Source organism: Podarcis liolepis (genome assembly GCF_965112155.1).
Source record: "Podarcis liolepis genome assembly, chromosome: 4".
NCBI classification, from domain to species: Eukaryota; Metazoa; Chordata; class Lepidosauria; order Squamata; family Lacertidae; genus Podarcis; species Podarcis liolepis.
The window spans coordinates 51,204,463-51,229,737 of record NC_139558.1 but is presented as its reverse complement, the minus strand read 5'-3'; the positions used below and the strand labels follow the sequence as shown (position 1 = coordinate 51,229,737).

The 25,275-nt window shown below is 41.9% G+C and overlaps 2 protein-coding genes across 3 annotated transcripts in view; one reads left to right on the top strand and one right to left on the bottom strand.

Annotated features, from left to right (window-relative positions):
- TMPRSS3 (transmembrane serine protease 3) overlaps positions 1 to 19,761 on the bottom strand; it is a 39,016-nt gene extending 19,255 nt beyond the window's left edge. Inside the window, exons 1-2 of the mRNA XM_083500522.1 lie at positions 19,528 to 19,761; positions 18,442 to 19,484 (exon numbers count right to left, since the gene is read on the bottom strand). The gene's annotated coding sequence lies outside the window, so the exon portion shown is untranslated. The remainder of the gene's footprint in view (positions 1 to 18,441; positions 19,485 to 19,527) is intronic.
- UBASH3A (ubiquitin associated and SH3 domain containing A) lies at positions 890 to 24,683 on the top strand. 2 transcript variants are annotated; one of them, XR_014525466.1, is made up of 14 exons: positions 890 to 1,383; positions 4,441 to 4,494; positions 6,338 to 6,524; positions 7,082 to 7,280; positions 7,747 to 7,916; positions 10,363 to 10,571; positions 11,380 to 11,485; positions 12,534 to 12,642; positions 13,393 to 13,515; positions 14,635 to 14,727; positions 16,064 to 16,208; positions 19,769 to 19,886; positions 20,497 to 20,603; positions 21,915 to 22,054. XR_014525466.1 is itself a non-coding variant. In XM_083500517.1 (14 exons), exons 1-14 carry the CDS (start codon positions 1,271 to 1,273, stop codon positions 22,050 to 22,052), a joined length of 1,860 nt encoding a protein of 619 aa, XP_083356643.1. In that variant the 5' UTR covers positions 893 to 1,270; the 3' UTR covers positions 22,053 to 24,683. The 2 variants fall into 2 exon arrangements, 1 of the variants encoding a protein (XP_083356643.1); XM_083500517.1 differs by having other exon boundaries at positions 893 to 1,383; positions 19,769 to 19,875; positions 21,915 to 24,683.
- The last annotated feature ends 592 nt before the right edge of the window (positions 24,684 to 25,275 follow it).

Sequence of the window (25,275 nt, the reverse complement as noted above, 5' to 3'; positions counted from 1 at the left end):
ACTTCAGTACTTTGATGATACTTCTAGATAATCAGATGATGGAAAAAAAATTGAGTGTTTTTCACCATCTGGGGCTGGTACTCCAACTGTAAACTTTCCTAGAGACATTAGAGATGGTTGTGGCCACCCCTGCCTTAATAACCTCAATAGCTGAGTTATGGTAACACACAGCTGCTCTTGAAAAGGCTTTGTAAACTTTAACTGGTGCAAAATGCTGCCGTCATGTTGTTAGCTGGCACTAGGTGTGCAGTACAGAGCATATTATTCTGATTTTGTATGGTCTACGCTGACTGCCCATCTGTTTCCTGGTTCAGTTCAAGAAATTGGCCTGATTTGTACCTTTCAACCCCTAAATCTTGTGGCTCTAAGTGCCTTAAGAACCATTTCCCCCATATGTAACCTCTTGCATGGTCCACTACGTATATGAGACGGTGCTCCATTTGACCCTCCTAAATGAAATTATTTGGGTAGGCATCTTTTGGTTCTCTTTTGTGGCACAAGCTCTATAGAATGTGCCTCCCTATCCTGTCCCAAAGGACGACCTATATGCATCTGGCTTAGCATAGAAGGCTTTGGGCCTAATAAACCTCTTATTATTTGTTTTTCTTTATTTGTTTTCTTGCTCTATGGCTTGGAGAATCACTTTTTAAATAAAAAATGTGGTTTTGAAGTGTGTTTTGCTTATCTTTGGTTAATTGCTTTGTGTTTTTATTGTTTAATTTGGTTGTTGCTAAGGCTGCTTTGTTTCCACCTTTAGAAAAGTGGGATACAAATCTGGGTAGTCATTCAACTAAATTTAACTCATTAGTAATTAATTTCAATAGGTCTATTCTAAATAAAAAATATTGGAATACCACCCATATAAAATAAAACAAGCAATTAATATCTCATTAGGCCTCCAAACAAACATCCAGCACTAGAATACCATTAATGTTGACTCAGTATTTCTTTGGAGTAAAAATAAATTATGACCCAAGAAATGTTGATATAGTTAATTTATATATGTCACAGAATTACATATAGCACTGCAGTATATAGACATTTGCAGCTCACATGGGACCTGTCCTGTGTGTTGTATTCAGTTTTTCCCTTCCAGCCTACTTATAGTAATTGTAAGAGCCACAACATGCTGCAAAAACAGGATATCAGCTTGTGTCAAAAAGATCGGAGGAGGTTTTGAGGTTTTGATTTTTATCTTCACAGACTCTGCCTCCCCACTTTTTCTCTCTGTGTTTGTCTTACATGCATTCCCCAAAGAGAAAGAGAAGAGATGGCAGAGGCCGAGACACCGCTCTACGCAAAGATCTTGAACAAGTACAAAAACAGGACGACCCAGTCCTTACTGGAGCCTCTTTTGGCCGCTGAGTTCCCTGTACACACAGCGTGAGTACCTCTGGAGTTACATTGCCATAAAGCCCTCTCTGATCTGTTTGCAAAGTTTAATCTGTAAGCTAAAAGGCTGTGTGGAGCCATCAACATCACGGAACATCCCCTTCTGTATTGCAGCAAGCTCGGCTCTTGGGTTGGGTATCACAAGAGACTTATGGGTATGCTTAGATTTTCTTCGGCCAAACCTGTTGAAGGAGATTATATGACATAGTTTTACCATAAAGTCATGATGTATTGTATTGACCAGTACGTTGCCGCTGCATATTGTTTCAGATTTGCCACGGCAAGAGCTGTAAGGGAGCCTGAAACCCCAGAATAGTTGGGGGTTGTTTTTGTTTTTATATTGTGATTTTATGTTGTGAACTGCCCTGAGACCTGTGGGTATAGGGCTGTATACTACAACTACTACCACTGATAATAAATGCACTATGAAATAAATGACTCCTGTGGGGAATCTCAGCTCTCAGTGTGCTTAATAATAATGCTAATAGTAATAACTCAAACATTTATAATTCATGTGGCACCTGCAGCTAAGCTCTTGACACAATGTTTTAAAAAGATAGGCTTTCCCTAGTGCCTTGCAATGAGCTCCCTAATCTAACTCATGGTGCTTAGTCACATCTCGTGGTGGCATTTTGAGGGAGTCCTAGCTGCAGATAGCTTCTTCACAAGCTGGAGCAGTAACCATTTTTGCGGTGACACTGGTACACTGAGATGGATGGAACAGCAGAAAGCATAGAGCACCTTGCTAAGGACTATGGTGGGCATGTGATGCACATACAGTGGTACCTCGGGTTACAAACACTTCGGGTTACAAATGCTTCGGGTTACAAACTCCACTAACCCAGAAGTAGTACCTCAGGTTACAAACTTTGCCCCAGGCTGAGAACGGAAATTGTGCTCCAGCTGCGCGGCAGCAGCAGGAGGCCCCATTAGCTAAAGTGGTACCTCAGGTTAAGAATGGTTTCAGGTTAAGAACGGAACTCCAGAGCAAATTAAGTTCGTAACCTGAAGTACCACTGTAAGTCCATGTTGCTCACTTGAGAGAGGATAGAAATGTTTAGGGGAGTATACCATGCAATTCACTTTTTTTTTTATGATGACGGCAGCCATGCAATATGTTTCAAATTCTGGTTCCCAAATGAGATCTGTGTGTCAGAGTAGCTCAGATTGAATGTTCCATTTGCTTGCTTTTATTCTTTCCTACTGTACTGCCTATATTTATATGCTGTCGTTCTGCCAAAGCACTCAAGATGGCTTACAGTTTAAAACAATGGCTTGTGATTTGAAAGGCGTGAGAAAAGGGAACAGGAAAAGAAGTTGCACACGTTCTGAAGTTACACACTCAGGATTTTCTTCTGATCTCTTTTGAAACTTTGTGTCTCTAGTACTTGGATAGCTGTGCTTATTTCTCGTATGAATGGACCTGTATGATCACCACACGAGCAGTGTTTTCCATACACAACATCCAACATGGAAACATTTTGCAGGCTTTCCGCTTTTCAGTGATCCTGGTATGGTGTCTGTAATGGTCATCTGGCACGTAGAAATTAATTTCAGGGAGGTAAAGCGATGGAGAAAGCTTCACCAGTTTAATGTCTTCATGTCAGGCTGCTTTTAAACTCACAGGAACAAAACCATGAAGAGAGGGAAGAGAATGAGACCCAGAAGAGTGGGTGTAATGTTTAAGCATATAAGGCTGCAACATTTAGTTGATTAAAAAATCTTCACATAGATTTAAAAGTTTCCCCAGTTAAACAGGAAATAGATTTTTAAACTTGAACTATTTTTAACATCATTGCTTACCAAAGTAAACCACAACAGCACAGGAGATGGAGATTGTGCCTGAGAAGAGGCGCTCCCCTTTCCCTGTCATGTCTGCCTCTTTTAACCAAAACAATGGGTGCTTCTTTCTTCATAATGATAGTTGAGTCACTGACAAATTTGGGAGAATGAAAGTATTATCGACTAGGGGTGAATGAACGTGTCAATTTCGATTTTCTAAGTTTCTCATTTTTCCAATCTTATATTCAGTTCTCCACATTTCTGCTGCAATCTGCAATTATTATTTGCCAAAAAAATCCTAATGAATATTCTTTAGCATTTTACGGTGATTTTCTAATAAACCCATGTTTGTATATAGTTTTGATTAATATATACATTTTTGCAAGCCATTTTCCCAAATAGAAAGCATTTTTGTTATTTTTCACTAATGTATGTGGGTTGGTTTGTTTGATTTTGCACATTCCTCCCTATTTTGTATGCATTTTAGTACATATTATTTAACTGGAGAACTTAATCGTAAAATTCTGGGAACTATGAATTTTGAGAAATACCTGTGTTTCAGATTCTCTAATTGTTTGAAAACTGCAAATTAGATCATCTCTTATTAAAACATGGAATAAATTGGATTTCTCATCCATCTCTATTATCAATTCACGAGGCCGTTCTCTACCTCCTATCAGTCCAGCTGCCAAGGCCACATACACACAACTTCTCTGTCTCAGCAAAAGCCGTATTTATCCATTGCAAGCTTCTCTGTGGACTAGGGATGGGGAATATGTGGCTCCCAAGATGTTGTTAGACTGCAACTCAATTTTGCTTGACCATTGCCCATACTGGCTGGGGCAGATGGGAGTCAGAGTCCTACAAAATCTAGAGGCCGACAAAAGCACACCTTTCTACTGCTGTTATCCCATTTTTGCTCATCATGTCTGTTTGGGGGTTTGCTGAATCTCATAGTTTTTTGTGTCTGGCCGGGTTGGAATAGCAAAACTGATCAGTTAATGAATCAAAACCCATTATGGCAAATCAACTACAATTTCTTTATTCAGGTGAAAGTCCTGGTGTTTGGAAAGTGGAAAATCTAACAACTTGTTAAAATGCAAGATAGGCAGCCATATTCTTGGTTTCAGAATCTAAATTTAGTCGATGTAGTAAGTCATTATGTTCAGAAAACTTTCCCACAGCCAAATATCAGAAGTACAGCATACTGTTCAAGTGTGATTGTGGCTTTGTTTTCACATAGTGGGTTCATTGTACTTTCCTCAGGCTAAAAGCTCTGGCAGCTACTGGGCAAAAGTCAGCAGAAGATGCCGCAAAGTGGTGAGTGTGCAAAAGCTGTACTTCTCAATGACATGAATTAGAAGGTATTGTTCTATCTTTTGCGGGGGGGGGGGTTGTTTCCTCCTAACACTGTATCTGACATTGTAGGAAATGATGCTACATAATCGCAGCAAACTCAAATATATATTTCAGCAAATATATATTTCAATGGAATGAGAAAATTCAGTATGGCAGCATGTTAGGTTGCTAATAATAATAATAGTAAATTTTATTTATACCTCCCCGGCCAGAGCCAGGCTCAGGGCGGCTAACACCAGTAAAATTACAGTAAAAATATAATAGGGGGAAAAACCAATTTAAATTACAGGTTAAAATGCAATTTAAAATGCAGCCTCATTTTAAAAGTAGCCCATAGATCAAAACCATAAGGGGAGGGAAACATAAGGGTCAGACTGAGTCCAAACCAAAGGCCAGGTGGAACAGCTCTGTCTTGCAGGCCCTGCGGAAAGATGTCAAGTCCCGCAGGGCCCTAGTCTCTTGTGACAGAGCATTCCACCAAGTCGGGGCCAGTACTGAAAAGGCCCTGGCCCTAGCTGAGACCAATCTAACCACCTTGAGATCTGGGACCTCCAAAATGTTGTCATTTGTGGACCTTAATCCCCTGGCCCTGAGCCTTCTTCCCTTGGGGATTCCCCAGCTGCTGCCTCCCACCATTCCTCTACAACCAGGCAGTGAATGACTATGGTGACTGGTCTGTTAGGGCAAATGGCGCTCTGCCCCACCAACCTCAATCAGTTCCAGCCAGCAGTACAACCTCTTTTAGGATGGCGGACACCACTCCATCCTGCAATGAAATGTTTACCACCCCCTGAGCCCAACTATTCTTCACCACCTCTGCTGAAAAAAGAAACTGGTGGGGAGTTTCCCCACCACTTTGAGATCACATCCTTCCTTTCTACTTTGGCGATTGCTCGTAGCCGAGTAAGATTGTCTTCCATAAATATGGTTTTAAAAGTGAGTCCATAAGTGACTGCGAGGCCAATTCTGGACCCACACATCCTTCCACAGTGGGGACATAAGTTTCCAGGTGGGAGTTGATCATGGTGAGGGTTTGTCAAGCGTGCCTTCCTCTTAGTGCATTTCTCCCTTTCGTCCTGAGTTCGAGAGTCTTCAGAACCCGTGACACCTTTGGTAAAGACTGTTCTCTAACTGGAGCACTCGCAGGCCACTGTTTCCCAGTTGTTGGTGTTTATACTTCCTTTTTTAAGATTTGCCTTGAGAGAGTATTTGAACCTCTTTTGTTGACCACCAGCATTACGCTTACCATTTTAAAGTTCAGAATAGAGTAGTTGCTTTGGAAGATGATAATCAGGCATCCGCACAACATGAGCAGTCCTACAAAGTTGATGTTGAAGAATCATTGCTTCGATACAGGTGATCTTCGCTTCTTCCAGTACACTGGCATTATTTCGCCTGTCTTCCCAGGTGATGTGTAAAATTTTTTGGAGACACCATTGATGGACACTTTCAATGAGTTGGAGATGTAGTTTACTGCTCACAGAGCTACAGTTCTCAGCAATCTTAAAAAAATTATGGTTCCCAGGATTTGGGGGTGGGGAGCCATAGTGTGGGTGTGACCTGTATGTTAAAAATGCCCTGCATCAGGTCCAGCACATACACAAGGAGAGGTGAAGCAGCTGCCTCAGGCAGCAGAAGCCCCTAAGGCAGTGCCCCTGCAATTACTGCCAGAGAAGTGGTGCCAGCATGTGTGCCAATTTCTGGTGAGATCACTTTGTACCGCCATGCAGCCTATGTACATAAAGTGTGAATCAGCTCTTGCAGAAGACCGTCATAAGTTTATAACTTCATCTCTACATTGTAGGTTACATTCTCACTGCAATGATCCCTCACTGGAAGACCCAATCCCTCAGGAATATGCCCTTTATTTGTGTCCGACGGGTGCTTTGAATGACACACTGGTGGAATTTTGGAAAGAAAGCAAAAACCAATGTGGGAAAAACAAAGCCCATGAAGTTTTCCCACACATCACACTTTCTGAATTCTTTACGGTGAGTGAACAAAGTATTTATTGTGATGACAATGACTGAAGTCTCTTGATTTAAGCCAAGATCAGCCCCAGAACCTGTTTGAGTGCTTGCCATTTTTTAATTCATCCAGTTTTACTTGGTTGTGTGCCTTGTTCTCATCATCTTAAGTGTGCCATTCCATCTATTTCCAGTGTTCAAGAATGAGTGTTGTTGCTTGCTTAGCCAAAAAAATACCACCGATTTACAAGAGGAAGGTAACAGACAAACTAGAGAAGCTCCAAAATTTACAGAAGTGCCAAAAGAAAAAGAAAAAACCCTTTGGGTGGGGGACTCTAAAGGGAGGGGGCTAAAACTGGCTAATATGGAATTAGCATACTCAGGGACCCTGAAAGGTCAACTGAACATTTTGAGAGCGTGTGGGAAAGCAGGTGGGTGGGTGACCGTAATGGAGTCTTTTGGAAGAGGAAATGGCTGGCTGAAACACTTCACTGCAGAGGTTTGTTGCAGATCTCACTTGTAAATGGTGCCTGTGGCAAGGGGGTCCATTGAAAACCTGTAACTGGTGGGTTTTATTTCAGTGTGAAGACCAAAAAGTTGATGGCTTGTACGAAGCCTTGAAAAGAGCAGGCGACAGGTTCTCTGGTTACTTCCCGGCAATCATTTCCTTATCACTACACTCCTCCAGCACCTACATTGGCTTCTTCGTTAGCGACGGCCCTGCAAATGTCCTCAAGTCATTTGCTGCAGCTTTTGCTTCAGAGGCTATTGTCTTAGCAGGTAACTACTTTGACAAACTTGTTGTCACTGTTGAGATTTTCCCTGTTTCATGTTGGCACACATAAGCAGACAAGCTGCCCTCTCCATTTCAGTTTCACGAAAAGTTCTGCATGAGTTTGCATATTGTACAGGTCGTCTTTTTTCTGACATCAAGCAGCATCAGGAACCCCCTTCTTGTGTGTAGCTTTGTGAGTGCACTGGAGCCTGCAGGTGTGTAACTGCTTGTGTGTACTAAGGCTGCAATTCTACCCACTTACCTGGAAGTAAATCCCATTGAATTCAGTGGGTAGACACCCATAGGATTGCACCATAAATTGGAGCTATAATGCATTTTTTAAATGACTTTTTTCAGCATAGTAAAAAAAAGTTATAGAATACAATTCTGGGAATAATAGAATGAAAACTAATTTCATCCTTCAATACTATTTGACAGTTGTTGTTGTTGTTGTTGTTGTTGTTGTTGTAGATTGCTGTGTAAAACCTTCAACAAAGCAGCTCCATCTTACATTGGCCAACAAATTTTACCCTCACCATCAAAAGACTTTGGAACAACTGGCGAAATCGGTCAATTCTAAGCAAAGCTGCCAGTGGACAGCAGTTCTGTATTCCAGAGATATGCGCTTTGTACATTACCAGGTGTGTACATTACAAGATACTGAGGATGTGCATTGACCATAAGGCTTTCCTTATATCTGTATCTGTAGTTTTGGAAAGTAGATTGATCTGTTTTGGATCCTCTCTGTGTCTTTCCAGTTCAATTCATTATTTGGAATCAAATTAGATCTGTTAAAAACAAAGTCCTACTATGACCCCCAATTCAATATTATGGGGTATCTAAAAATGGCTCTACCCATCCCCCAATCACATAAGTGGGTGAAATTTGCAGGCACAGCAACCCTTTTTGAGTGGGTTAATTGTAGGCAGATACGTTCAGGGGTTTGATTCAAAGCACCTCTAAAGTTTAAATTTTTTAACAATAGAAAAGCGTATAACTTTTTTATTTTCTGTTAGTAGTGGATGGAATTTGCTAGCAATGTTGCCCCATCTGAGGAAATGGCACTTGCTGAATTTCAGATTAATAGCTGCAGTTGTCTTCCTGCAAGTGCAGGCTTTACTCTTTCAGGGTAGGTACTAAAGGAATAATAGGATGTAGAGATGAGAAAGGGGCATGGATCCCCAGGAAAGACTAGGCTGGGTAAAGTGCAATCCCTCAGGAAGGACTCTGTTATTCCAAGAGGAAGAAAATGTTTTGTTTATTATTACGTTAGGTATTTTGTGTTTTTATACTATAAGCTGCCCTGTGGTCCTTTGATGAAGGGCGGTATATAAATTAAGTAAATAAATAAATAAATAAATAAATAAATAAGACTTGTTGGGGAATGGGCTTCTGACACAAACGCTAGGATTTGGAGGGAGATATCTCTATTTACTTGCATAAATCCACATGAAAAACAAACAGTGTTTAATTCCCTCTTCCACATTGCTGTGATTTGAATGTCTGGGGGAGGGAAATAATTCACTGTGTTTAAAAGCTAGACCTGTCCATCAAAATGAACGATCTGTCACCTCTCCAACCCATTTCCTCCCCTCTCAAGCTCTGGACATTTCCCTAGTTTTGGTTTTCATGTGTGCTTTTGGACAGCTGAAGCCACTTGGAAGCTTAAAGAGTCTCCGGGTTAAAAGTGTGGTTCAACTCAGAAATGTGAGAAGACTCTCTGAATAAATTAACACCCATACTAGATACCTTACTCTTTGAAATTGGAAAAAACTTTCTGTGGGTGTTTAGTTGGTTAGATATAGAGTGCTCACCTTCGTGATAAGCTTTTGGCAATGCATCGCTTTATTTTCATTCACGAAACAGAAATATATCCTTTCTTTTAGTCTGGCTATGTGGCATTCTACTCTGAAAAGTCATTTTGCATGCCAGGAATTTTCTTGGAGAGCCCCAGATCCCTTGCACAAAAGAGAGGCCTCAGGTTCCGAAATTTCCTAACAGTGTTTATGCCAGGGTTTCTCAGACCACTGATAGATATAGCACTAGGGGTAGGTGAAAATTTCAATTCAGTTCACATTTAAGGGAATTTGCACACAATGTGTGAACCACAACACAAATTTGCACTTCTCTGAATTTTGCAGTGCAGTTCTCCAGCCAAGTAAAGTGTACAAAATGCATATGTGGGTGTATAAATGTGTATATTAGTGAAGGCAACATGCAAAAAACAACATTCTATTAGGGAAAATTGCTTTTAAAACTGGTTTATTAAGCAAATGTGTGCAAATCTATTTATTCTAGGAGAATATTGCACAAATTGCTGGTGAATTTTCATGAGCACTTTTTTTAAAAAATGCTAGTTGATATTGAAATGTGGGGAATTGAACTTAATATTTGGAAAACTGAGATAAATAAAAAAATGACATATTCACCCATCCCTGGTTGTTTTTTTACTCCCACCCGTTTTTCTGAATTAAAGCTGCACTTTAGCCTTATACCAAAAAAGATCTATTTTTAGTGTGCATTGAGTGAATATACAGAGAAGAATATATGAAAGGCAGAGGCAGGTTGCTGTGTGGGGTAGAACCTCTATGTTAGCTTCTTAGCAAATGCATCATTGTAGCTTACCAGGAGGGAAAGGGGTCAGGTGTCAGAGAGGTCAGTACAGTGCAAATGCCCTGACAGAGGAACTGGTTTGGTTCTGTCAGTGCATTTGCACTGCACCAACTACCTCAGCCCTCTCCGGTCTGGGAGACAACAGTGACCCACCAGCTAGTGCAGCGGTTTCACCCTTCTTGGTGTGTTGCTCAGCTGAAAAAGGCTTTTAACCTTTTTGTGATAAGCAGCTGTTTTCCATGACACATCATACTAACATAATCAGATCATCGCAGTTATACCATGAACAGTAAAGCATGTGAGCTTCTCTTTCATTGAGCCCTAAGGTTTCTCCTGTTACAAATATAAACTGATTCAATGTCTCAAATAAAGTTGAAGCAGATGTCAGCAATGTCTCTGCTTTTCCTGGATCTGACAAAACGTCTCTCACATTATTGTTCTCCTCTTTAAAAAATAATAATCAAATTCTCTTAGCTTTTGAGGGCCCTGTTCCAGTATAAGCCTCAGAACATTGATGAACTGATGCTGAATGTTGGGGATCTGGTTTATGTTGACCGGGCAAAGCAAACAGAAGTTTGTGAAGGCTGGGTGATTGGCATCTCCCACAGAACTGGGTGCCGGGGATTTGTTCCTGAAAATTACACAGAAAAAGCCAACGAGTCAGATACCTGGGTCAAACATAGGTTAGTATTACTGAGCTTCAGATTTTTTTATGGCATATGTGCAAACTATTCCATATCATTCTCCACTTGTATAAGAGTTGAGTTGTATTACCCTTCATTTTTAGTTATTAAATCAACCCTGTGCAGATTGATCACTGTATAATAGACAATAATGTAGTATTCCACCATGCTGCATAAATGCCGGAAAAGCTGCATAAGTTCAAGAATTATTAGCAAAGCAGCCAACAAATAGAACTGGGTCCAGACTTTGCATCCCTTATCTTTAGCATGTCAGTGCAGGCTCATACAGTCATATGTCGGGTTGTGAACGTGATCCGTGCAGGAGGCATGTTCGCAACCTCTTACTAAGCACTCTAGAGGCTAGCATTATCTTTCTCAGACCTAGACACTAACACAGTCTTTCTAACAAGGTCCTTCTAACCCCCACACTCAGCTTGAATATTTGTAAATAAACAGATGTCACACAACCACCATACATCTCCATAAATCACAAGGAAAGTGGCACTTTAAGAGGCTGCCCTCTTTACCATGTAAGAAAATTGTGAGCACAATATAGCAAATACCCCTGGAAATATACATTGGCTATATTCAAATATTATCTGTTTCTACAATCTGCCATATTGTTATTTAGAGAACCATTGTGGGCTCAACCTTCTTTGCAGAGATCAGTGGGTTTGGTCAGCCTGGGGGTGGCCTTAATGTCACATAGCGTGGACTTTGTGTTTGGTTTCAAAAAGAAGCATGAGCCTGGATTGCTCTACTGTTTTATTATCCCTCTCAGTCATTGGCATCCAACTTTCTTTTACAGAGAATATATGTTCACTCTGCATTCTAAGAATAAAAATGAGTCTTGCAATAAACTGAAAAACCCAAATCCTTTGCCAAGAAATGCAGGCAAAACACTTCCTCTTCAGGTAACTGGTTTTTGAATGTCTTCATCCTATGGTGTGTGCATGAATGCTAGTGTAAGAAAAGCTGCTGTACAAAATAAGTTTGCGCAAGTAAAATTTTATACAGTTTGGGGGTTTCACCATCACATGGAGTATAACATTATGAAACCTGCCTAGGCAGAAGGATTTCTGTTTTCAGAAGTGAACCAGTTTTCAAAACCTTGGGGAAGAGATAGGGAACCTGTGGCCCTATGGGTGCTGTTGGACCTCAATTCCCATCACCCCGGACAGCATGGCTGATGGTCAGGGGTGATGGGAGCTGTAGTTCAACATCTGGAGCGTCACAGACTTCCTATCCCTGCCTCAGGGCTCTCTTATGCATTATATTCAGATCTCCACAAGGCAAACAGTTATTGTAGTCGGCGTGCGAAAGCATGTTGCTTTAATAGACTGCTTTGTACTCCTAGACTACGTCGTCTTTTGGTGGATTTATCATAAAAGCAACCCCAAATTCAGAATGGAGAAGAAGAATTGGCATTGTGAGAATCTCAACTATCCAGCATATCTAGCTATGTTACAACCACTAGCCATGATAGCTAAATGTGAACATCATGTTCAGAGGCAGCAAGCATCTCAACCTATTTGTGAGCCTCTTAGAAGCAGCTGGTTAAATTCTGCTGGGGACAAAATGTGGTTCCCCCCAGATGTTGTTGGATTCCAACTACCATCAACCCAAACCAGCATGGCCAATGGCCAGGAATGATGAGAGTTGTATTCCCCAGCAACTAGAGGCTCAGAGATTCCCTAATCCTGCTACACTATATAGGCCAGACTTTTTGATTTAACATGGAAATTCCTACATTCTTACCGCGATCTGAACTTGCACCATTTGTCCTAGTGACAAGTGTGTCAGTGCCACTGGTTGATGCACTTAAAACTTATAGAGGTGTCATTTTGTAGAGGCTATGCCAGTGCAGCATGGTGCGAATAATACTTCTGCTCATTTAAACTTCTGGTTATCTAAAAGTTTCTGTCATTTTAATGAGCAGAGTTGTAATGCAATTTCTTCCAGCTCCCTGGGAAAAGCACAGTCCCAAGAGGCCTCTTGATTATTCGCCACGGAGAAAGGGTAGATCAAGTGTTTGGGAAGTCTTGGCTCCAGCAGTGTTTTGATGCAGATGGTAAGTAGAAGGTTGGGGATCTGATACAGCAGATTTGACCTAAAGCAATGTATCATATTAACAGTAATGAACAAACAAAAATGATTAGCCCATCTGCTCCCTGGAAACCCTGTTGAGAATGGAAATGATCTCTCTGTGAGTTCCCAAGTTGCCTTGAGGTTGAAATGGGTTAATCGTGAATTAATAAAGCAGCATTTTCAGGGACTGTGCAGCTTATGCGTCAGACTCTAAAATCAGTAAACGTAGGCTAAGATAGGGTCTGGAAATCAAGCCTTATGAGGAACAGTTGAAGGAGCTGGGTATTTTAGCCTGAGGCGATATCAGAGAGCCATCTTCACATATCTAAAGTGCTGTCACATGGAAGATGGAGCAAGCTTGTTTTCTCCTGCTCTGGAGGGTAGGACTTGAACCAATGGATTCAAGTTACAAGAAAAGAGATTCCAAGGTTGTGGACTCTCCTTCATTGGAGGTTTTTAAGCATAGGTAGAGTGGCCACCTGTCATGGATGCTTTAGTTGAGATTTCTACATTGCAGGGGGTTAACCTAGATGGCGCTTGAGGTCATTTCCAACTCTACAATTCTATGATTCTATTACTCTATTAGATGGGTGGGGAATTGAGATTGTAGTAGTGGTGGCTTTCTAAGGACACCTAGGCCATAATGGATTAAAAGCAAACCTAAGAGAAATAAAATTAGATTTCCTGTGGATGTTCTGGCATTAGTTGTAAAAGCATTCTGAATTTGTTCCAGGAAAATATCATCGAGCTGACCTCAATTACCCCACCAGTCTACCAAATCGAAAAGATAGCATCAAGAATTTTGAATATGATCCTCCTTTATCATGTTGTGGTATTTTCCAGTCTAGACTAATAGGTAAGCTAAAGAGAAGTTGGGACAACAGAAAGAAGGGCTTGGTGGTTCAGATTTTCCATAGACAATCAGAGACCATGCTGGCAGTAGCTTTCCAGAACTGTAAGGTAGACGTGGCATCTCACCATGAAGGTGTCCAGCCACAATGAGCTTGTCCACCATAACAGAATTTAAGTCTAGTGCATATTGGATAACACAGGTGTCCTCAATCCATGATCTCATTCTCATTAATGACAGCAAAGTTTCTCACCAGAAATTAGCATCTTGTTTAACCAGAAGCCTGCATGAACCAAACTTTGGTCAAAACTTAAACAAGCAACTACTTCTTGGCAACACTGCCAGATGTATCTGGGTGCCTTTTGCCGAACAGGTGGAAGATCTTGGTCACGGAGAACGGAGAAGGGCGTTGCTCAGGGCTGGCCAAAGATATATTGATGCAAAGGACAAGATGCCCACCTAAGTTCAGCACTGGTGATGGGAAAGTGTTCTCCACTTTAACTGAGGGCTTCAAGCTAGCTTAGGCAAGCACAGGACCTGGCGTGGTACACACAGCTTTCTCCTCCAAGTGAGGGAAATGGCTGGGGGGCTCGGGAGGAATGGCCTGGGGCTGCTGACCAGCTTTTAAGGCTGAGAATGACCACCTCATTCTATGTAATAATGGTAAGGGCAGCAATGAATTACTGGATAATATAGCATTCTATGAAGCGCTTGTGTGGGCCATGGAACTTCCATTTAATTTTACTTTTAGCTTACTTTTGGAAGAACAACAACATAGCAGCTCACAAGGGCTGTAATGTGGGGCAACACTAGTAGAAAGACAAACAGTAACTCAGAGTTAAACAGAAATAGGTGTGAATATATTTCAGGCAATACAATGGCACCCTTTACAGAATTGTTTAACGAGAATCATAAATTCCGACCCAATTTCCACAAAGACTCTAGTCTTCTTCATTGCTTCTTAATTCAGAAAGTATCCTTTGTGAGTCCATCCATTTCAATTGTATATTAGAACACAAAACAATACATATGGGAATGAAAGCCCCCACCCACAATCCATATGAACATGCTTTGAACCCATATTTTCTTTTCGTGAAGGATTTTTTTGTGCTTCTTCATTCCCAGGAGAAGCCCTGCTTGAGAAGGAAGTGGTAGTTAGCTGTGTCTACTCTTCCCCAGCACTACGTTGTATCCAAACTTCTCAATATGTATTAGAAGGTAAGTGACCCTTTCTGAAAGAAGGGATGTATGGAACCAATCAAGGCTGAAGTGGTATGCTGGCATCTCAATTGTTTTTAAGGAGAAGCATATTCTCAGGGCCAGTTATACCACTAGGCAAAGTGAGAAAACCAGTTCAGGCAGTTGATTTCGTTGTTCTTTTGGGCTGCATGCACACCATACATTATGGTTACCAGACGTCCATGTTTCCCGGGCACAGTCCCCGGATTTACAAATCTGTCCCCGGACAAAATCCGTCCCCGGAATGTCCCGGGATTTCATTTAATGTCCCTGGATTTATATTTTAAGTGTTGTAGATTTATTAGTAGGGAATGAATGTTGTGTGATTGGTTCAATGGCACAAGACACATCATATGGGGACTTCTGGTGAGGCAAAATGGCGGGCGCCATGGCAGTGAGCAGCTCCTGAAGCCAGCCAGACCGAACTGCGCTACCAGGGTGGCTCCGAGCTGCTGAGACTGCCGCTGCCGCTGCCGAGGGGGAACCTGGGATGCAGAGAACGTCAACTGGGGGAACCACTGACCCCCCTCCATGACCCAAATTGAACCGGGAACGAGAGCGCCCGGCCACCCAGCCAACTGCCCAGTGGCGCTCCAGGGCCAGGAAAACCCTAGAGCCAACGCAGGGAGAAGGAGGAGAGGAGAAGGAGAAGGAAGAGGGAGAAAGAGGAAGGAGAAAAAAGAGAGGAGCCCCAACCTTGCCGTCGCTGAGGAGAGGTAGAAGAGCCCAGCCCCGGTCTGAGCCTACTCCATGGTGGCTAGCACTCCAAGAGAGCAGGCCGGTGCCCAATTTAAGGCTGCGCAACAGAGGAGACCACAGAAGAGAAGATATAACTTTTAAAAAAGAACTTTTTTAAAAAGAACTCTCCCTGGATTCTTTGAAAAAATCTGGTAACCTTACCATACATATAAAGCACATTATGAGTTGTTGTTTTCTACAATCAAGTGGTATATAAATTTTATGAAATAAATAAAATAAATATTTCCCCCAACAAATCCTGGGAACTGTTGTTTGTTAAGGGTGCTAGGAATTATGTACTGGGGGAAATTACATTTTTCAGGATTCTTTGGGTCTGCATGCAGCCTTAATTTTTTACTGTGGCATTTTTACTGCTGCAGAGGGAAAACAGAACTGTTTTTCTCAGGGAGAGAAACAGACAGACAAAATAATTAACCTCTGGGACATTACTTATTGCAGATCACACCACATAAGACTTTTCATAAGACTTTTTGAAATGTTTATTGAATGCAAGATTTGGTCTTAAACAGGTTCTATATGATTTTCTTTGTTATAATATTGGCTTTGATTTTTGCAGGGCTTCAACTGGAACAAAAAGCCAAGATTTGTATAGAACCTGGACTCTTTGAATGGACTAAATGGGAGATAAGCACAGTTGTTCCCTCTTTTATGACACAGAGAGAATTGACAGAGGCCAATTACAGTATAGATACCACATACAAGTAAGTGCTACAGTTACAGAAACCCAGTTAGCATATAATACTAAGCCAAACCATGGCTTAGCGCAAATGGGTAAATGTACAGGTTTCACTGTACTACTTCCCCCAGTCCTGTTGCTGCCAAGCTGCTCATGGCCAAGCCATGGTTTGGCTTAGCGTTCTGCCTGAACCTCCACCAGCCAAACCACAAGTGGGAAACCAAGAACAAACCTTGGTTACAGCTCACGGTTCATCTGGAGTGAGACAAACCATGAGCATGTTTCCAGAATGGTGCCTAAATGTTATGATGTGAGTGACTACCCAGTGCTGAACCAGACACTTCTCTTTATGGTCATCAGAATTAACAGAATGTAGCAAGTGTGTTCTTATTCACTCAGGTAGGATGGTCTCTATTCATTGTCAAATGTACAGTAGTATTAATCATTTAATACTACAGTTGTGAATTAGATGGGAGTACTGCAAGCCAACTTCTAAGAAATTCAGCCCAATTCTATTTGCTCCTGTTGTCATTGTGATTTAGTGGCTACTACAACATCCTGTGAAAGGCAGACCTGGAAATGGATGCTTCACTTATCTCTGCAAGCATGGAGTAATTCCTTTGCTTGTGTTCCTTGCTAGAGCAAGGCTGTACTAGTGCTAGAAACCGAGGGCCGACATTTGTGTTGTTGGCCTTAGGACTGGAGCAAGAGAAGAAAACCCATTCCTTGCTTCTGCCCAATGGAAAGCCAGTTGTTGGCTGATAAACATTAAAGTTGCCTTTATGCCTTGCTTATGTACTTTCCGAATGCATCTAGATGGTGACTGCTGGAAACAGAATTTTAGATGAATTAGATCATTGGTCTGATCCAGCAGGGCTGTTCTTAAGTGCTTAAGTCCTATGTGTCTAAGTGATGCCCTTCTTTATTTAACTTATTTATTATTTAGAAAAATGTCTACAGAGTATCCCTTAACTGTAAGAAAATCTATAAGCTGCTGCTGAAGAGGCAACACCAGTGGCTGGAACAAGCAAGTGGTATGGTGTAAGGAGAGGTAATTGAATCAAGGAGACAGGGACGTGGGTGGCGCTGTGGGTTAAACCACAGAGCCTAGGACTTGCCGATCAGAAGGTCGCGGTTCAAAGCCCCGCAACGGGGTGAGCTCCCATTGCTCGGTCCCTGCTCCTGCCAACCTAGCAGTTCGAAAGCATGTCAAAGTGCAAGTAGATAAATAGGTACCGCTCTGGTTGGAAGGTAAACGGCGTTTCTGTGCGCTGCTCTGGTTCACCAGAAGCGGCTTAGTCATGCTGGCCACATGACCTGGAAGCTGTACGCCGGCTCCCTCGGCCAATAAAGCGAGATGAGCGCTGCAACCCCAGAGTCGGTCACGACTGGACCTAATGGTCAGGGGTCCCTTTACCTTTACCTTATGGTGTAAGGGGAGGTCATTGAATCAAGGAGACAGGGTCTTCTTGGGCTTGGGCACCTAAGGCCAACTCTATGCTCTGTTACAGTATGCAGACAAGAGCGTAGAAATAAGCTCTTCCAGTGCAATAAACCAATGCCTCTTTTAATGAGCTGGACAGCAGAAGGGAAGTGTAGTCTTGTCTCATTGCAACTAGGGTTTGGGGAGAGAGGGGCAGGAGAAAACCAAGATCTCTTAAATCAATGAGGTTGATAGTACTTCCGTTATAGTGTATAATGTTGTCATATGACTAAGCTTTATTTGCCCAAGGGCCATGTTATCTCTTACGCAGCCAATACTCTCTCATCTATGTACTCTGAGGCAGACACGTAGACACAGGCACACTGTGTACCCCGCCTCCCAGCTGCTTCATTCCCCCTTCCATTCATTGAATGATCAAACTGAAGATCAAGGAGGGGGTGATTTGCATCCCCATCCAAGCACTGGGCCTCACTTATCCTAGCACTATGTGTACTTTCCTTTATTTTCATTTTGCCACTCACTGCTGCTAAAATTGGTGAGGTCTTCAGAGAGGCAAGGAAAAATGGCTCGGGGATCCAGACTCCCAAACTACCCTTGATCTAGGCTAGCAGCAGAATATATCAAAGTAAAGGTAACACATTTTAAAACGAAATACATAACAAGCAAGCTTTTGGGAAGAATCAAGAGCAGTCGCTGCTAGTGCAGTGATGGGCATTGGTGGAGACACTTAAGAAGCAAAGCAGCTTGGATTCTATGTTTAATCACATTTCTGAACAATAATACCATATATTATAGGTACAAAAAGTTTGCATACTTTGTAAGAAGTAGTTATTCTTGCACTTTCATCAACCGTGCTTAGTCTTCTCTTTCTTAACCCTCTGTGGCAATGGAGTTCTGTGGTTCAGCGCAGTTTGCAAAACCTCAAACAGAACAGGAAACAATAACGAGCACAGGATCGATTGTAGCCTCGCAGCTTCCTCTTGGAGTCCTTTTGGCAAAAGGCTGTGGTGAATGATTCAACTGTGGAAATTGTTCAGCTGATAAAAAAAATGACTTGGGCTGACCATATGTGTGCTCTGGGAGGGGGTGAGAAAACAACTCTTATCTGTTTGTTGTATGACTCAGCACAGAACAACATCCTCAGCTTTAAAGGGAGTTGTTAGCAAAATCATCCCCCTCCCCTTTTATCAAAAGCAGTTTTACAACAATGTTATTTTCCAACCCTGGGCACCTTGGAAGGATAGAAAATTGATTACTAAAACAAAATAATAAAATAAATAAATCTTATAGAGGGTTTTGGGGGGGCAGGGGGTACAAATCCAAACAACTTCTATATTTCAGTGACCTCAGGGCAGCATGCTTTGCTCATCAAATCCCATAAGGTTGCGAGGAAGGCTTGCTGGAAAAATACTTTTCTTTGTTGTTTGTTCCCCTTATCAATTCAATCCATTTATTACCACCAGTAGACCAAAACACAGGAATCTCAGAGAAAAACAGATTCAAAAGGGTAACATAAAAACTTTTATATAAAGCTACAATAATTTCAAGCTAGTCCCTGAAGATGCTGTTTCAGATGCTGGGGTTTTCTCTTGTTCTCACCACTACTGATAGAAATTTAAGCACTAACAGCAATACTTTTGGGGTTCTATCTTCCATCAAATCCATTACAAAACAGAAGGACATGTTCTATAGCTTCTACCCCTTGATTATAAAGGGGCTTCCCTTTATAACTGCTGATCAGCTACATCAAGTCTCTTTCAAAGGTGATGAAAGTACCTCTTAAAGGAGGTTGCTGTTACTGCCAGTCAGCTTAGTAGCTACAGCAGCCTCCTTTGACTTTTGGCAGGTATCATTCACCTGACAGCATAATGACAGGTGACTTTTGGCAGGTATCATTCACCTGACATCATGATGACAGGTGAGTGGTTCTGCCTACCTGTCAAAGTCGTCCCATACAGGGTTGGGGGAGATAAGGATCTGGCCCACTGGCTAAATACGGTTCCCCACTCATGCTATAAATGAACAATTTCCTAAAACCATCAAGCAGGTTAAGTGATGGAGCCTGGAATGGCATTCAGATGTTCCAAGCCTAACCTTTCCTTTGAGCCAACAAATGTTAACCAATTGGATTTCGTTAACAGGTGTCATTTTCCTCTTTCTTCTCTGATGGCATCCGAAAGCTATGAGGACTATGTGAGCAGATGCTCTGCAAGTATAAAACAGATTGTCGGCTCCTGTGCAACCGAAGGTAACTCTATGGTAACTCTTGATTTCATTGCTTTGAATCTTCAAGGACAGAATCACAAGCACAAGTTTGCTATTTAAAAAATGCCTTTATGGCAGCCAAAATATAGGCAGGCTAGAACATATGCAGACCTGAAGGTTCTCAAGCACCACTAGTACTCCTTCAGGGGTGGGAAAACCCTACCAGATGAGCAGGGTATAAATAATAAATTATCATCATCATCATCATCATCTCAGTCTAAAGGCCCCATTCCTTTCTCAGCAACCTTCCAGGAGCCACATGGCAATGATGGGAGGGGCCAGAGGCAAAAATGAGCAGAGCAATGAATGTAAATTTTACCTTTCCACTGTAGGCTAGTTTCTACACACACTCCTCATACACCCCTCTTTAGCCTTCATCCAGGCAAGCAAGGGCCATTGCTTGAATGCAAAGGCACATTCCAGCCTGGCAAAAGCACTCAAGGAGGTGCAAAGTAGTGCAAGTGAGATGGGTGGCTTGGGGAGAGTCCAAAAGGCTGGATAAGGAAATGTGGAAGGCTGCATTTGTCCTCCTGCAGCACTGAAGTTCCCCACCCCTGCACTACTTTAATAAACTATTCTAAGGAGATCCCTTTTCCGCCAATAGGCACCATCCTGGTTGTTGGCCATGGCTCATCTCTAGATTCCCTCACTCGACCATTACTGGGTCTTCCTGCCAGAAAGAGCGGTGACTTTCCCCAGTTCATTCGAAAGGTAAGGCTCTCTCTTATCTATTGCATTTATATTCCACCTTTTTATCCAAGGAGCTCAAGGTGGCATTTGTGGTTTTCCCTCCCCTCGTTTAATCCCTACAACTACCCTGTGAAGCAGGTTAGGATGAGAGGCAGGGACTTGTCCAAGCTCACCCCGTGAGCTTCAAGGCCAAGTGGGGATCTGAAACCCAGTCTCCCAGGTCATTTCCCAGCATTCCAACCACACTGGCTTGAAATAACTTGGTTGTTCAGGCTTGTTTGCCCCTATTATGTATGTGCATAATCAACAGAGATTAAGACTTTTCTTGCCATAAGGACCATAGCTCAGTGGCAGAGAAACCCACCCCACCCCCCAAGATCCTGGAGAATCATTGCCAGTGAAAGTCAATGGCAATGAGTTAGAAGAACCAGCGGTCTGATTCTGTACAAAGCAGTTTCCTGTCTTTCTGCTCTGCATTCAAAATGTTTGCTCTTAGAAACAGAAGAAGCTGTCTTGTGCCAAATCAGACTGCTTGCTCGCCTAGCAATATTTATTTTATTTATTTATTCCATGAAATTTAGACACCACTTGATTGTGAAAACAAAAGAAAATCTCAAAGGGGTTTACAAAAAGATAAAACAATAAAATGGGGGGGATTAATAACCGTACATTAAAACATACAAGTATTAAAACAGATTAAAATTACCTCAGCTTTCTAAGCATCTGTGTGGGCTAGTCTAAAGAAGAATGTTTTTAGCAGGCACCGAAAAGAGTACAGTGAAGGTGTCTGTTTGATGTCAATAGGCAGGGGGTTCCAAAGGGAAGGTGCTGCAACACTAAACAATAAAGTTCTTACAAATGTGGAATGGGTATTATATGGCACCTGTAGTGGTGCCAGTTCGGTCGATCGAAGCAGTTGAGTGTACACATGTGGGTAACAGAACAACAGGATTTCAGGTAGAGGTCAGTCATTACCCTCACCTGATACCTAATCCTTTTAATTTGCAGTCAAGTGAATATGCTTTCACCCTTACCCTTGAAAATTACTAGAATTTGGCTGACAATATCCTTAGTGCTGTTAGTGAGGAAAGAGGGACCCACAGCATAATTATCAGATCCTCTGAGCCACTTTATGCTGCTTAAATAACCTTCACTCCTTCAAGCCCTTGTGAGCCATTATTTGTTGCTTTTAAACATCTCGAGTGACTTGCCCCTAACACTCTTGGATAATGAAAACTATTCAGTTACCTCGTGGTGGTGTTGGCTTATATGGGGTAACTTCCTTTCTTGCCCTAAAAAAACCCCATCTTGAAATCTTTTATGCTTTACTAGATTCCTTCACTGGGCATGTGTTTCTGTGAAGAGCTTAAAGAAGAGAAGAAATGGCAAATGATGAAGCCACCAGTCAAGATGTTAACCCATGGAGCAAATGCTCCATTCAGTTGGAAGCACAACCTTCCGGATCATTAAGCAATGTTCACTCACTCTAATTGTGGATTTGTATTTTTCTGATTCAACAGAATCTCGCTGTTATTTAAAAACCTTGCTCTGCAGGCTGTTTCTTGGTCACAGCAAAATAATGGAATGGAACTTGGGAACTGGCTTTTACATTTTACGTGAAATGTGTTTATGGTTTTTTGGTTTTGTTTCCATCTTTCTTCAACCGAGAAATAAAATCTACACATTTCACTTTTAACTGCATTTCTACTGTAATAAAGAGGAGTGGAATTTCCTCTGATTCCCACACTTGCTTCCATCAAATAACTGCAGCAGTAATTAGATACGGGAACTGTTAAATGCCTTACTGTTCTTTTTATGAAGCAAGAATAAAAGTATTGCTGTTGCTGTTGCAAAAACTGTACATCACTGATAATATCAAGTTCACATTTCAGTTCCATATCTGCAAGTGATTTCCTGAGTTGGCATTTGTGTGATAAAATCATGACGACTACTTTAGATTCTGTCCTCACTTAAATTCTAAGATGAAGCACTCTGCACACAAACACACACCTTCTCACTTCCATCTATAGACAGCATGTCTTCTGCTGACAAAATTCCATCTTCCCCTAGTCTTCCTCTCCCTTTCTTGCTCTATCACAACAGCAGATGGGAGGCATTCAGGACAGCTCCTGCCTAACAGTCACTTCGGAGTATAGTGTGGATTGGGTCTGGCATATGATTGTTTGCTTTTAAAAGACTTAAGTGCCCTTGATCCACACACCTATTCTTTTATCCACTGTTGCGAGTCCAGACACAATGGAGCCATGGGCAGTGGGGTCGAGGCATAATAAAGTTGCAATAACCACAAAACAACCAACTGGGATTTAAATAGGCCACAAATTTATTGATTACAGATGTCTGCAGGTTTTGGCATAAGCATTGGGTATGTATCCTGAATCAACCAGGCCAGTTCATTATTTGGCAAGGTTAACCAAGGTTAAATATTGCCCTATGATGTGCATTAAATCAAGGCAACCCCTCCAAGGTGACTATTTTGGGGGTGCTATGGCCCATCAGCCCCCTGTCTTGGGTATCCAGACGGAAGCACCTCTCCCTGGATCCCTTTAAGGGGATAACCTGATCCTTTGGAGGCGGGCTATCCCCTGTCCACTTAGACTAAGGATCCTGCCCAATGCTGATCTGCAACCTCCATTCTCCCCCAGCTGGCAGTATGCAGTACTTGCCAATGGTAAAATAAGCTTGTGCAGGTTTTCGAAACACTAAAAAACCCTCCAAAACCAATTTACTGAAGGCAATAGTGGAATGAGTATACACATTATGGGCAACTACGCCTCTCTCAAGTTCTTAGACTACGGTGGAAAACCTGTAAGCCTTCAAATGGACTACAATGCCCATCATCCCAAACCATTGGCCAGGCTGGCTGGGGCTGATGGGAGGTTCCCCATTTTAGTCTTCAACAACACCTTTCTCATGTCACCCTCTGGGGGAAAGCTGTCTATCTCTGTTTCTTTTCTTTTTTTTAAGCTGCCTAGGGCTGCTCCCAGATGACCTGTTTACTGGGCATTCATTCTGATTTGTTTATAGGAAGGTTATACAATGCTGCATCAAACAATCCCACACTTTTCAGTCCATTCCCCTATTAATTTCCTTTCTGCAAAAAGTCCAATTTTTTAAAGCAGGTTTGCTGCTCAAGAGTTCCAAGTTTACTTTTGTTGCATAACATGATTTTGCTGATATGCTCTTGAATCCCACTCACAAAATTGTGACTGTCTGGAAGTGCCTTAGAATATCATTAAAGAGGTTTCTGCTCTGCGGCTGGTTAGTATTTCAACCCTGGTCAGGTCAGAGAGAACTGCCAAATAGCTACACAGTGCCTCCTCTGTAAGGGCCCTGCGCTTTCTCTCAACAAAGCATGCATCTTCTTTGGGGTTTTATAATCATGTTCTTCTGGAAAACCCTACAAGCGAGTATCTCACATGTGCTTTATACATCATTTCTGAGAAGCAGACTATGGCCTCAGGGCTGGCTATGGCCTCATTTGGCTGCCAGAGATAGAACAGAAAATGGCACACACCCAAGGCAGAAAATCCCACAAGTGTCTCTCCCTGGGAGTATAAAGATACAATAATGAATTAAATAACTAACAGTTGCCTGCCCTTTCAATACATCCAAACTCAGCTGCCGGAAGTGGCTGCCACACTTGGCCTAAATGAAATCAGGATTTGGAGCCATGAGCCATTGCATGAAAGTAGATTAAAATGCTGAAGACAAGCAGTCTGATCTATAGTCCTGAGGCACCATAAAAGCTTGTGGGTAACTTTGTTGACTTTGGAATGATGACACCAGGCGCTGACAGAGGTTTGAATATTTGTTCTTAAATCTGCAATTTGAGAGTGCTTGTATAGCAAATCTAGGATGACATCTAGTGGACCAAAACAAAAATGAAGGCACTTGACATTACTGTTTGAAAACCTCATTTGGAATACACCTGGCTCATTTCAGCCAATCTGCAGAAATCTATTGGCAGCTCCGTGTAGCATGTTTTGTATCAAACATGTTTTAAAAATATATATTTGTATTTATCATGTGTATTTTTTGTTATTTTTATTATTATTTTCCTGATAAAAATGTAGTACATGAGTCAGTCTTCATTTATTTCTGAGTACCCTATTACAGGTAACAGGGCAGTTCCAAAGGAAAACTCTATGTGTTTTAAGTGGAGGAAAAGGGGGAATCCAAGCTTTATTGATTTAGTGGTTGGCATCCAAGTGTGTGGGCATGCCCAAGGTGCTGCCAGGTTTGAGGAGGGACCAGATGAAATGTTGTGGCATTTGCCGGTTCGTTTGAAAATGTCTGTACAGGAGGAGAGAAAGAGTTAATAGGTAGACCAATAGAAAAGCCAGAAGCGGAGCGTACCTGTTTATAAAAGGGGCTTAGCCCAATGTTTGGGTGTGAGTTAGTGGGGTTGGTTGGTTGGGAAAGGCAGTTGGGAAAGCAGTTGGCAGACAACTGGAAACAGAGACAGTGCAGTTGGTTCTTGTGTGAGGGGAGGTAGAAGAGTTAGAGACAGGATAAAATAAGACTAAGAAGGTAAAGAGTAACAACGTTTTGAATGCCGTTAAAGTTTATTTGTATTTGCAATAAACTACACTCTTCTTTGTTAACTTAAGAAACTGACTGAGACTAAGTGTTTTGCCAGGGAGGACCTGGTTGGTGACAGCAGATTAGTGGT

Bases quoted from the DNA above. Each gene is read 5' to 3' on its own strand.
- UBASH3A (XM_083500517.1), top strand. From the start codon at position 1,271: ATGGCAGAGGCCGAGACACCGCTCTACGCAAAGATCTTGAACAAGTAC. The intron at 7,281-7,746 runs GTAACTACTTTG...TTGTTGTTGTAG, and splicing joins AGAGGCTATTGTCTTAGCAG to ATTGCTGTGTAAAACCTTCA. The intron at 14,728-16,063 runs GTAAGTGACCCT...TGATTTTTGCAG, and splicing joins TTCTCAATATGTATTAGAAG to GGCTTCAACTGGAACAAAAA.